This window comes from Cyprinodon tularosa, unplaced genomic scaffold (assembly GCF_016077235.1).
Source record: "Cyprinodon tularosa strain WSP-4 unplaced genomic scaffold, ASM1607723v1 ctg642, whole genome shotgun sequence".
Classification (NCBI taxonomy): Eukaryota; Metazoa; Chordata; class Actinopteri; order Cyprinodontiformes; family Cyprinodontidae; genus Cyprinodon; species Cyprinodon tularosa.
The window spans coordinates 654,098-667,275 of NW_024039388.1; the positions used below are offsets into that span (position 1 = coordinate 654,098).

At 37.2% G+C, this 13,178-nt stretch overlaps 1 protein-coding gene across 1 annotated transcript; it reads right to left on the reverse strand.

Annotated features, from left to right (window-relative positions):
- Positions 1 to 139: 139 nt before the first annotated feature.
- Positions 140 to 8,953, reverse strand: gnao1b (guanine nucleotide binding protein (G protein), alpha activating activity polypeptide O, b). The gene is made up of 8 exons (XM_038308607.1): positions 8,527 to 8,953; positions 8,376 to 8,418; positions 5,596 to 5,737; positions 5,170 to 5,330; positions 4,950 to 5,078; positions 4,729 to 4,858; positions 2,428 to 2,581; positions 140 to 2,349 (listed from the first exon to the last, which is right to left on the reverse strand). The coding sequence occupies exons 1-8, from the start codon at positions 8,642 to 8,644 to the stop codon at positions 2,162 to 2,164; spliced, it is 1,065 nt and encodes a 354-aa protein (XP_038164535.1). The 5' UTR covers positions 8,645 to 8,953; the 3' UTR covers positions 140 to 2,161.
- Between the last annotated feature and the right edge of the window lie 4,225 nt (positions 8,954 to 13,178).

Sequence of the window (13,178 nt, forward strand, 5' to 3'; positions counted from 1 at the left end):
ACTGAAGCATTAAAAGTGGTTCACTCTCTCATAATATTCAGCCTAATTTCCCGGTCCAGCATTATTTTTCAGTGCAGATTAAAGCAAAGGGAACAGCTTGTTACAATGCGACGCAATCAAAACTCAAAGACTGCCAAAGCAGAGATAGGAAAAGTGTGGCTTTAATGTAAACACAACATTCGATTGGCTCAGCACAAACATTCCACATGAGAGCAACCAATAAACTACTGAGTAGGATGGGGGTGCAGCACAAAAACATTCACAGTAAAAAAAAAAATCTGGTATAATCATAATATATATATACAGTACGATGCTTTTTCGGGTGAAAATGGAGATAGGATGTGAGGAATGACTGATATGTGATGGGTTAAAGAGAGTAAGGGAATGGGAGGGTGAATTTTAGGGTGAAGATGGGTGGGCTTTTGATTTCCCTGCAAACAGAGAAACATGATTGATGGTGGAGGGGTGGGTTCAAATCAGAAAAAGCCCCCGACCAAAGTCTGCCTCTGTTGAGGTTGTCTATTTCTTTGCTGTCCACATCCAAGGGCCGGGTAGCAGCCAGAAAACATGGACGCTGCTGCTTTTTGCTCCCTCTGCCCCTCAGTGTAACATGAATGGAAACCAATACAGTGCTGTGATAAGTATTCACCCCTTCCAGATTTCTTCTTTGCCTTTTGAAAAAGTGTGACATGAATTTAAAAACTCATTCATATCTATCACCCAAGAAAGGGTACCAATGCCATTTTAAGGCTTTTAAATCCAGTGTTAGACAGTAGGAACCATTATCCAGAAATGGAGAAACATGGATTGTTGGTCGGTCTACTCGTACACTGTTAAGAGTTCATCAATGATTTAATACAGAAGGTCAACAGAGAACCAAAAGATTATCTCTAAAGCGCTGCAGGCCTTATTTACCCCAATGTAGCCTTATGAAAAAGAAAAAGACTGAGCAAAACTCATCATCAGAAGAGTCCCTAAGCAAAACTCACTGCTGAAATATCTTGATAATCCCTAAAACTGCAGTGAAGATGTTAACTGGATGCTGTGTTCTGTTACACCTGGCATTCGACTAACAGCATTACAGAAGAAGAATTTATCAACAGTAGAAAGTGATGGAGTGATTATTTAGTGTGTTTTCTGTTCATTGTGAGAAAGATATTTACAAAGAAAGCTGGGTCATCTAACGCCCCTACATGCAACAGGACAATAAACTCAAATACACCAGAATGTCCACATCTAGAGGGTGCTGAGACTAAAAGGAGATTTGAGAGTAGTCTAGTCAAAGTCCAGGCTTAAATTCAACCAATATGCTGTGATATGATCTTAATCGGGTCATTCATGCTTCAAAAACCCTACAATCTGTGAGGGGGGTGTTCACAGCACTGTATATGGTACGGGACTAATCTAAAAGGTAGGAAGCATAAATAAATCATTTATTATAATAAAATCTGATATTTAAATCATATAAATCAACAGTATGAGCTATAATTTCTGATTCTAATCCCCTATATGTAATTCTCAGATCATTGGCACCAATGTTTTCTCTTCCTTCCTGTTTTCCTAGATATAACTGGCTGATGGGTGGCAACCAGCAGCTGCTCTAAACAGAAGAATCTTCTCTTTCATGATGTTTGACAGAAAAAACTAAAAACAGATTGGAACAGACCAGCAGGCTTAATTGGTCACGTGTCAGTCTGAAGGAAAGTTAACACAGCCTCCTTCGTTACTTTGCGTCCATGCCCGTCAGCCACAAGACACCGTCATCATCATCATCTCCACCTTCACGCTCAGCAGCTCGTGGCATGGAGCACCAAAGGCTGTTTTCAGAGCCACAGCGCCTCAGGGTTACAGGACAGTGTCCCTTTCTGTGTTTCTGGGCGAGGCTTTAGCTGAAAAAACCTCTGATGCTTCAAGCCTTCAATAAACATTCAACTTAAAAACACATTTTTTAAAGAAAACAAAAAAAACTGAGGTTTAGATTTAAAATAAGAGGACAGGGATACAAATCATGGCATTGATCCAGTGTGGTGTTTGACGACAGCTCTTTGGGTCCCGTTTGGACGTGTAGAATTACATATTTATGCATTTAAGAATAATCAAAGTTATCATTATTAACACCTCACGCACTCTATGACGACCTCTGTGCTTCTGGCATGCGGCCTCAGTATAAGCCGCAGCCTCTAAGGTTGTTTGCAATAATGATGTCGGTGACAGCATCAAACACTACCTGGATGTTTCCTGTGTCTGTGGCACAGGTCAGGTGACAGTAGATCTCCTTGTTGGGAGAGCGGTTCTTGCTCTCAAACTGAACCTGAATGTAAGCCGTAGCGTCTTCATAAGTATTAGCACCTGGAGAGGGAAGAGGGGAGACATATTACGCTTAGTTTATCTGGGCGCGGAGGAGAGGACACACCTTTACTGATTTACCTGTGTATTCTGGAAAACAGATGGTTAGTGGCGACTTCTTGATCTTTTCAGCAAACAGATCTTTCTTATTAAGGAAGAGGATGATGGAGGTGTCAATGAAGAACTTGTTGTTGCAGATGGAGTCAAAGAGCATGAGGGATTCATGCATGCGGTTCTGTGGGAAGAAGAGCGACATTCAGCTAAAATTCACCTATGAACCCTTCCTATCAGGTCAACACTCAGACAAATGTTTTAAGATACATATTTATTAATCTGAGGAACTTTCCCATAGCTGGATCGTCTTTCTATCTCTTGGTGTAATGCAAACACTTTACTAAATCCTTTTATAATACAGATCTAATCATTCTCCATACTCCATTGCAGTTTTTTCAGGTTGCCTGAGGTGTCCAGAAACAGGTGTTGTGTAGATACCTAAAATGGGAACTAAAGTGAGGCGTGGTCCTCATCAGTGGAGCAGCCTCTGAAGATTTGACAGAAACTGGGAGTTTGGATTCATTCAGTTTTTCTTTTAGTTAAAGTTAATCATCATACAGCTTTTTCTTCTGCTTTTAAGTAATTTTATATCCTAATATAGTTATTTACAAGCATAAAAGGCTTTTTTAATGTAATAAAAAGTTTAAAAATAGTTATAGAATGTTGCTCCAATTAAATATCTCTCTCTTATCCTACAGTAAACTTTTTCATTTCAATTTCTATTTTAATGTTAGATTCTATATTCATGCTTTATTCCTTTATAATGTTTCTAGTTATAAGTTATATAATACAGATTTTTAATTTTTTAAAAGAGATAAATGAAATATCTTCCTGTTTTATCTTATAAGTTTTTTGTATGTTTTGTTTCCTATTAAAGTTATTCTAAATTTCAGTAATTACTGCAGTCATATTAAATAAATGAGATTATTATTGAAAAGTTCAATTATTTAATCAACTCAATTTACTAAGTGAAACACATATAGAATAACTACAAACAGACGGGTGTTTTAGAGTTTTTATTTCTGTTATATTTGAGTATTTTCCATGTATAGCTATTAGAAAACAGATTATTTAAGATTGGAATGTCAAATGGGGAAAAAAAAAAAACAGAATCTAAAAGAAATCTGGGCGCATTATGAAGTGTTAACTTCCTGCTATAACGTTATTTTCAAAAAGTCATTTTATTCTGACATACGAGTCTTAAAAGACCAATGTTCAAATGTGTTGAGATGTGATTTTATGTTTTTATATTATTTTGATATGTTTTTGAAAGCATTTTATTTTGGCTTTTACCCACTTTACAAAATATAATAGGATGCATTTCTGTTTTGTCTTTTTCCTATCTCTTTTTCATATTGTAGGGCTGAAACAATCTGATTTATAGTGATTGCTATTATATCGATTATTGTCAACTAATTTATTAATAGTTTAATTTTTAAATGGGGTGTAGAGACTCTAAGACATGCCTTTATCTGACAGAGCAACCCACTTAAAGCAGGAATTATATCAACATATGTATAAACAATTTGCATTTAAAATACAAAACTTTTATGTCTGTCAAAATGGTCTATTCAGAACTCCCTAAGTGGAAAAGTTTGACCTGGTTTAATTTAGTAAAACATCTTCTTTCAGGAAACTTTGGCAATCCGATTATTAATCAAAAAAATTATCCACAGATTAATGGTTTGCAAAATAATCGTTAGTTGCAGCCCTAATTAGCTATGCTAGATATTTTTTTATATTTATGAATTTAATCAAGTATTGACTTGATATTGACTCAAGTATTGATAACGTTTTTACTTATATCTAGACATTTACAGACATTTTAGGTTGTAACTTTTTTATCCATGTATTTTTAAATATTTTATTGTTTTGTGTCAGTTATTAATAATTCTAATCTATCACCTGTCCATCCATCTTCTACTTCTGGTGGGGCTGATGCCTTTTCCAAGAGTCTATAGGCAAAAGGCGGGGTTCCCCTTGGCCAGGTCGCCAGACTATTCAATTGTATTTTTTTCCTTTTTATAAAAATGAACATCTAACATGGTCTTATCTATCATAGTTTCTTTGTTTTATTTGTTTACCCTTAATATTTAAGGAATATATCTTTATATATTGTATATTCCAGTTCTTTTTCACTAAAGTAAACTATTGTCACCTTTTTTTTGCCTATTCATATTCTTTACAGCACTTTTTGTCAGATTAATGTATGACCCATAATGAAAAAAAACCTTTGATTGATTGAAAAATGGAGTCAGTATGATGGTGGCAATGGAAATTATTTATAGGCTTGAAAAATCACAGCACCACTTTCCCCCCAGTACTTACAGTTGTTTCATCTTCATGGAGCACCTGGTCGTATCCGCTTAGAGCGACGCAGAAAATAATAGCTGTCACATCCTCGAAACAGTGGATCCACTTCTTCCTCTCTGACCTCTGACCACCAACGTCAAACAGCCTGTAAACAGAGACAGCAGGTAGGTTCAAAGCAAAAGCTAATGCTGTTAAAAATCACTCCTCACAAGCTGCTGCAGGTTTTTGTTTTCTACCTGAAATGGAGATTTTTGAAGGTGAAATGGGTTTCGACAATGCCGGTGGTTTTCACTCGGGTCCTCAGAATGTCCTGTTCTGTGGGCTGGTAGTCTGCCGCTCCAATACGGTCTAGACTGTCCAGGTAGCTGTTGGCAACAGGAGAAAATATTAAAAAATTAAAGGACTATTGTTTTCTGCTTTGTTGTGTATAGAAAAGTGGCTTTTTGCTGAACTCACTATTGAGCCGAGTCATTCAGCTGGTATTCTCGAGCTCGGCTGAAGCACTCTTGAGTCCCAGGATCGGCCCATAGACGCTTCATAGCAGCAAGAAGCTCTGCAGAATACGGCTCTGTGTCCTCCATACGACTGACTACATCACAGACCAGCTTTGCGTCAGCCTGTTTCATAAGTTCAAAGGGAGCAGACAGAAATATGATCTTGTTAATTATTTATCACCAACTGAGACAATTTTGTTGGCTTTTTTTTAACAATGAATATATGAATTGACTTTGCTTAAATTACTAGTTACACTCCAGCTTCACCTCCATCTATATGCCAGTTGTTGCTTTCTTTCTGACAGTGTCACATATCAAGACTGAATTAATTAAAATTTTATATTCTGCACATTCACTATTCACATAGTGGGATCTGAGTGAGACTAACTTTTCGGTCCTTGTCTCCAAACTCAATTCCCAGTGAATCCATGGCTCGAAGGATGGCTGCCAAGCTCTGGATGGTGTTGCTGTAGACCACAGGCTTATACTGCTTCACATCATCCCCAGAAAAGCCATCTTCATGGATAATCCTGCAGGCATACATAGATATTATCAGACAGGCACAAGCCTGGACTAAACAGAAAGGAAAAAAGAAACATTTCACATCTCCATATGTTTCCTTTTTCAAAACAACTGACTAAATAAAAGCTCCTCTTTTCCCTCTTTTTCTGGAAAACTGCATGCTTCTGTGATGCGTTTTCTTGTGTTTTCTCATCCTGCATCTTTCGTCTTTCAGCATCATCTTAAGGGGGGGCAGAAACTGATCCCTTTCTTATTCTGTGATGTGTAATCTGGCAGTAATGTGATATTTAAATCATTTATAATGCATGACAACCAATGGAGTTGAATCAATCTGAGCACTAATCAATCACTTCCACACAAGACCTGGCACAATTAAAACTCCTTATAATCTGGCCCATTACCATCTACTTACATTGACTGACTAAGTATATAAGAAATTCTGCAGAAAACAAACCAACAGTCAGAGCCCTTCAGGTAGTTCCCCATCACATCATTCATAAACACTCAATGACATCCGATGAGGGAAAAATAGATAAGGGATGATGCTTTTTATGTTTCCATCTCATCAGTGCACATTATGAAAAGATGTTTCTGAGCAGAGATTAGCCACATGGCCTGAATCTGTAGCACCATCATCAACATTAACAGTTTTATGGAAGAAAAAAAAAATTAACCTTCAGGGAGCGAATGAGCACAATTGCATTATTGAAAAAACAAACGGCGGGCTGCAGCTGATGATTAATTCCATACCGTCTGTTAACAAATCATCAGCTGATTGATTTATCTCTAAAATTACAGTTATGCTGTTTTACTAATACTTCTAAACAATACAAGTATAAACATTTGAAAAATAGCTTTTGATTAAAATGTGTTTTGCTTAAATATTCTCAAAAAAAATCCAAGAGACTATGTACATAAAGTCAGACTGATCAGGCCTCTTCTGTTTAAAAAAAAACATCTAGGCATCATAAATGTTGCAATGTTCTGGGTTAAATACAATTAGTTTCAATTTTGAAGGCAGTATAAGTTATTAATGAAGATCTTTCTGACCAATACAGGGTGCTAAAGTGGAAATGTACAAAAATAGACATCGCTGACATTTCTGCAGATGACTGGCAACAGCACCATCCTTGTTTTATTCATAAAATCTGCTCATCATATCCACTGAAGTGCATGCATCGTTTCACCTCCTTTTAAGACTTTTCTCAAACCCTTGAACAGACTCCATCACATTTGTCTTTCCCAAATATGACCTGCAAAAAGAATCTAAAAGCATGTGACACCACCATGTTCAACTCCAATACCTAAACTTTATAAATCAAAGAGTTCACTTAAACCCATCTATCAGCTGCATAACCATCGGCCAGAGCAACTCCTAAGAGTATTTGTAAACAGTGTTTTTGAGATGCATCTTGGGTTCAGGACAGAGCGGTATGTTATGCATCAACCTGGGAGCACTGGATAGGTAATGAGTTTGAATGGAAACAAGAGGAGGCAGGGCAGACATCTCCCATGATAAATGCTAAATCCCATATCACTCTTTGCTTCTCCATCGTTCCTAAGGGGTAGGCCAAGCCAATTGTTTATGTAAAGTAGGGGGAGAGAGAAGGAAAAAGAAATACCCTCTCAAATGTAAATGTTTTCCTTTGTCATATTTTAAAGGCATAATGATCACTGAAATATGTTGTTAAAAAATTCCAATCAGTCTTAACTTTCAAAGATTTTACCAGTGCAGTTAAAATAAACATTAGTTCAATTACGTTTAATGATTAGTGTGTGCATATATATATATATATATATATATATATATATATATATATATATATATATATATATATATATATATATATATATATATATATATATATATATATATATATATAAAATAAATATAAAATAGCATGATTAGAACATTGTGTGCATGTAGCAGATATAAATGAGAACCGAGAATGCATCAGCTGCCTGATGCCGTGTTCCTGACCTGTAGCTCATATGTTTTAACCCCTACCTGAGTTGCAGTGCCAAAGGGTAGAGTTAAAGCATTGACTCCAGGAAATACGATACGGTCCTAATATTCTAGGGAGGTCTATGTCTTTTCGTGTTGAAACATCTAATAACTTGACTAAGAGGTTTATAGAAGACAACAGCAGTCATTTAAAACATCAAAGGGTGATTTAGATTAGGCGAGGAAAGTTTAGATGCGGTTTTAGAAGCCATATTTCTGAGTAAATCCGCTTTATAAGCAAAGTACTCCAGGCGATATCGGGCACTTAAAGCCATTAAGATTAAAAGCAGAGGTATTCACTAATGGAGCAGTAGTGACCTCACTGTAATTCACACACACCCTTACACCGAGACTCTCACACACACTAACACACATCCCGTATCCCTAGCTGCACACTCCCTGTAGTCAAGTGAAACCCTCGTTAACTACATTTCAGCACCCCAGGCGATGAACAGCACCCTGGGACGGCCTCGGTGCTGGAGTCACCGGTGATCCTCTGGGGCTTCGGCCTCTTGAAACATGGCGGCCCTGCCTCCGTTCAGACAGAGGAGGCGCAATCTCGGGCCTTTCACTCTGGCTGAGTTTGACAGTAGATAATATGAGCCCAGAAAACGGTGGGAGAAAAAGTATAGGACACTTACTTCATCTGTTTGACAATGGTGCTTTTCCCGGATTCACCACCGCCTGCAAAGAACGGAGGGCAGAGGCAGTGAGATCAGCACCATGGAGAGCACCTCCACCCAGCTCAGCCGCACCATAAGCACACCGAGGCGCTGCAGCCTCTCCTCTTACCGAGCAGCAGCAGCTTGACGTCCTTGGCAGCCATCACCCCATCCTCTTTCAGGTTTTTCTCGATGGCTCTGCTCCTCTCCATAGCTTCGCGCTCTTCGGCGCTCAGTGTACATCCCATGTTTCCAGGCGAATGAGCAATCCCGTCGTCTCCCCAGTCCGCCCTGTCCCTCGCCGACTCTCGGTCGCTGCGTTGCGTCTCACTTCGCTCTCTTCTCCCGCGCTGACCGCTACAGCATTAGGGCCCGGATTGAGGGCGAAACAGAGCCGGGATCCCGAAACGGTCTTCTTTCTGCGAATGCGAGCCTGTCGCTCCGTGCCCTCGCTCAGAGGGGGTTGGGGGGGTGGGGTCGTTGTGACAGAGCCTGCGGGGTTGGGGTTGTTAGGCGGGGAGGGAGGTCTCCAGCTCTCTCTCTTTCTCCGTCTCTCTACAGGGCGGCGCTGATGATGACGAGCCTGAGAGCTTTCAGCCTATCTTTTCACCAAGGCAGACAGGCAGGAGGGTATGGCAAGCCATTGTAACATATAATAAAAGAGGCGGCTGTGATTTATCTAATTGGACAAGTTATGCATGATAAAACAATACTTAGGTCTCTTATAGCCCATTTTATTTACACAAAAGCTGACTGCTACGTTGGATAAAAAAGACATATCACATAACTCAGACGTCTCCATGGTTTTCATTGTGCTGCATCTAAAAGCACCTGCCTCTGCTCTCCGTTCTAAAAACCAACAAGAGGACATGTATGGCTATACTTTTCACTCATAAACGCAATTTTAAAGTTTTTCAGGGTATCATTGAAAGATGTTAGGAAATATAGCATGGTGCTCATTTTTTGCAAGCAAGAAGCTGTGTGGGTGTGACAGACTGAGGAGTGTATTTGTGTTTATTTGATCAATAAAACCTGTGCAGATTATCTCTTTATAAGTATGTACCAAAAATACATTTTACAGTTGTCTTCAATATAGCTATAAAACCATTAAGTTTTTATGATAATAATTTGATACAAACGTTTGCTAAGATACAAAGTTTTACAAAACTTAGAGTTGTGTGAGTCGATGAGTCAATGCAATCCACTGGTTTTGCTCAGATACAAAACTTTGAACTAGTCTGACTGCATGATCTGGTTGAACTGACTCTGTAAAGTGTCTTGAAACAACATAAATAAACTGAATTGAATGTAGTTTGCAAAAAAATAGCTACAGAGGGTATAATTCAATGAGATAGTAGGTGCATACCCTGTACAGTTGTGCTTGAAAGTTTACATACCCAATAAAGAAAATGCTCAATTAACTCCAGTATTTCAAATAAAACAAAACTGGAAAAGCAATAATAAATAACATTAATGTGTAATAATTTAGTCAAATTAAGTATTTATGTGGAATTTTAATAAAAAGATCATTCTAAAAAAACAAAATCCCTAAAAAAATTAAAGAGCATTGATTGTGAACAGTGATCCAATAGATGGAGAAGTCTTACTGAACATTTCCTGAACATTACAGAAAACCAATTTTAATTTTGGTGCCCCATCATGCTTGCTTACCCATTTTATTTAGCCTCTGACTAAGGACAGTGTGTTGTTTAAAAATCTTTTGAAGAGGATGCTTACTGTTGTGCATAATGTTCTTCACTTAATTAAGTATATTCCTTTGCTGAAGAAGAATTTTACTGGCAGCCGACTTTTTTCTTTAATGGAAAAATATGTAAACTTTAAAGAACAAATGTAGAACAGCTTCATCAAAATATTATTATTGTTACAAGAAATAGAAATCAAATAGGTCTTAATAATAACATTTCTACAAGTACAAATTATTTTTCCATACACAACTAAGACTGTATTATAAAAGGTTATGTCAAATATATTTTTTTAATTTTCAAGCGGCCATTTTGACATACTGATGGCAAGAACAGATACATCATTCCATTCTTCCCAATTATATTGCACGTTTCAGGTTTTGTCCTACAAAGACACAAAAAATTTAAATAATCAAAAAATGAATCTTAAGTTCTAAAAGTTACTCCAGGTGAGAAAAATTCAGAGAAGATATCTTGTTGCTCTTATATCCAGCATTTGTTGTTTTGAAGTGAATTATGGGTATTTATATGTCTCAAGAGTTTATATGACAAATTGGCTTGCTATACCCCAGAGCTGGCCGCGCGAGACTCACCTAACAATCTGGTTTACGTCAGAGCTGCCGAGCTCTAATCACATCCGATGAAAGATTGGTAAAATGAAAGAGACGTTCAAGTGGCAAATGTCACCCCCGGATTTGGTGTCATTGGTGGAAAGCATGTTGGTGTAATAGAACTGAAATGTCCCAACCTGACCGCCGTCACTGGTTCTCTATTTTCTGGCACCTGGGTGGTGTTTAATCGTGTCAACAACATAAGTAGGTCTGAAAAACAGACGGTAGTAGACAGATGAAGCTTAAATTACGTCAGTACTATTGCAAAAACTGCTTAAAATACATGTTACTGATTATTATTATTATTATTTGCCTAGTCACAGATACAGCGGCTGAGCAGCTAAACTGTAACATCAAAAGGAAATACCAAATTTAATTGTTTAGAAAAGGGGTCACAAAGTGTTAAAATACTTAATTATGTTATTTAATAAAAGTTGAGTATTTAAAATGATAAAATGATTTTGTTACATTTTCAATGTTTAAGAGATTTTTTAGAATTGCAGTAATTCAGTTAAAATAGAGAAACATTTAAATGTATTAAACATAATGATATATGAGCATGAATACCAATATTGCAGAAGATCAATAAAATAATATTTTTTTATTTCACAATGATCAAGAATCTTCTTTTCGACTATGAAACCATGATCAATTATCTTGAGACTCACCTGGCTTAGAATGTTACATGTATATATAAAATGCAGAAAGATATAAATACATACCTATATATACACCCTATAAGCATAATTAATGGAGACCCTTGAAAAAATTAAAAACCCTCAGAAGAAAGACAAAGATAAATACACTTAGAGAAAAACCCCAAGAACTGGATATATGTTCCTTTCGCATGAATTGCTGCATGGCAGGGCAGGGGCAATCAGGCTGCGACTTAGCTGAGATGCAAGGAAAGCCTAAGTTGCCTGTAGCCTTCAGCTCATCTGCATTGATTGGTCTGGTGTCTTTCATCTTCCTCTTAACAATCTTCCATAGATTATCTATGAGTTTTAGGTTAGAAGCGTTTGCTAGCCTGCCAAGCTCAGCGATACCACGGTGATCAAAGCAAATGATTTTTGAAAAGGCTAGCAGAAGCCAAGTCCTGTAGGATAATAAAAATTAACATTGCTTCAAAGTTATTCAAAGAACATTCCTCAACAATAACATGAACATGACCTTCTTTAGTCATGACTTTTGTGGCCCTTATGTATATATATATATTTAATATATATCGACATATAACTTTCTGGTGTCACTCTTTTAATGAAAGTAATACCAAGAATATTCATAGAAATAAAGTTAGTCTGACAAAAGTAACAATAAATAAACATTTAATTAAAATGAACAAGGTAAAGGCTATAAGAGCATCTCCAAACTGCTTCATGTTCCTGTCACTACAGTTGGACATGTTATGTCGAAATGAAAGTTCCATCGGATCCCTCAATGTGGCTGTAGGAGGAAAATGTATGAAAAATCAGAGATAATACCAAAGGTAACTAAAGAGCCCAGAACAACTTTTAGAGGTTAAAGGTGAACTTCAAACTCAAGTTACATCAGTGTCAGATCGCACCATCCATTGTTGTTTTAACCAAAGTTGACTTAATTGCAGACGACCAAGGAGGACACTTTTGTTGAAAGCAAATCAAAAATTCAGACTGGAATTTGCCAAACTACATGTAAACAAGCAGCAAAGCTTCTGGGAGAATGACCTATGGACAGATGAGACAAAAATGGAACGTTTAGCCAATACACATCGGCTCTATGTTTACAGACAGAAAAAAGAAGCGTTTCGAGAAAAGACCACTTTCCCTACTGTGAAACATGGGGGAGGCTGTAATGTTTGCTGCATCTGGCACAGGGTCTCTGAATCTCTGCAGGGTTCAATGAAATCTCAAGACTATCAAGGAATTCTAGAGAGAAATACCCAGTGTCAGAAAGCTTGGTCTCAGTCGCAGGCAATGTGTCTTCAACAGGATAATGAGCTAAAACACACAGCTAAAAACAGCCAATAATGGCCAAGAGGAAAACATTGGACTATTCTGAAGTGGCCTTCTATGAGTTCTGATCAAAATCTGATTGAGCCTCTTTAGATGGAGCTGAAACATGCCCTCTGGAAAAGGCACCATTTAAACCTGAAACAAACGAAGCAGTTGGCTCATGAGGAGTTGGCCAAAATACCTGCTGAGATGAGCAGAAGTCTCACTGACAGTTACTGGAATCATTTGATTGCAGTGATTGCCTCAAAAGGTTCTGCAACAAATATTAAGTGAACAATAATTTCTTTCCAGTCCTTTTTAGAAAAAAAATGTATTATTATTCTGCTGAAGTAGGTTTAAAAGCAATATGACTTTCATTTTCTTATTTGCATTTGTTACTTTTGTCAGATTCAAGGTTTTTCTGTAACCATTGTTTCATTAAAAACAAGTTAACAAGTTTTGTATATATATATATATATATATATATATATATATATA

Coding starts and splice junctions, on each gene's coding strand:
- gnao1b (XM_038308607.1), bottom strand. CDS start 8,644: ATGGGATGTACACTGAGCGCCGAAGAGCGCGAAGCTATGGAGAGGAGC. Junction 8,419..8,526: donor CGTCAAGCTGCTGCTGCTCG/GTAAGAGGAGAG, acceptor CGTTCTTTGCAG/GCGGTGGTGAATCCGGGAAA. Junction 5,079..5,169: donor CTGAATGACTCGGCTCAATA/GTGAGTTCAGCA, acceptor TGTTGCCAACAG/CTACCTGGACAGTCTAGACC.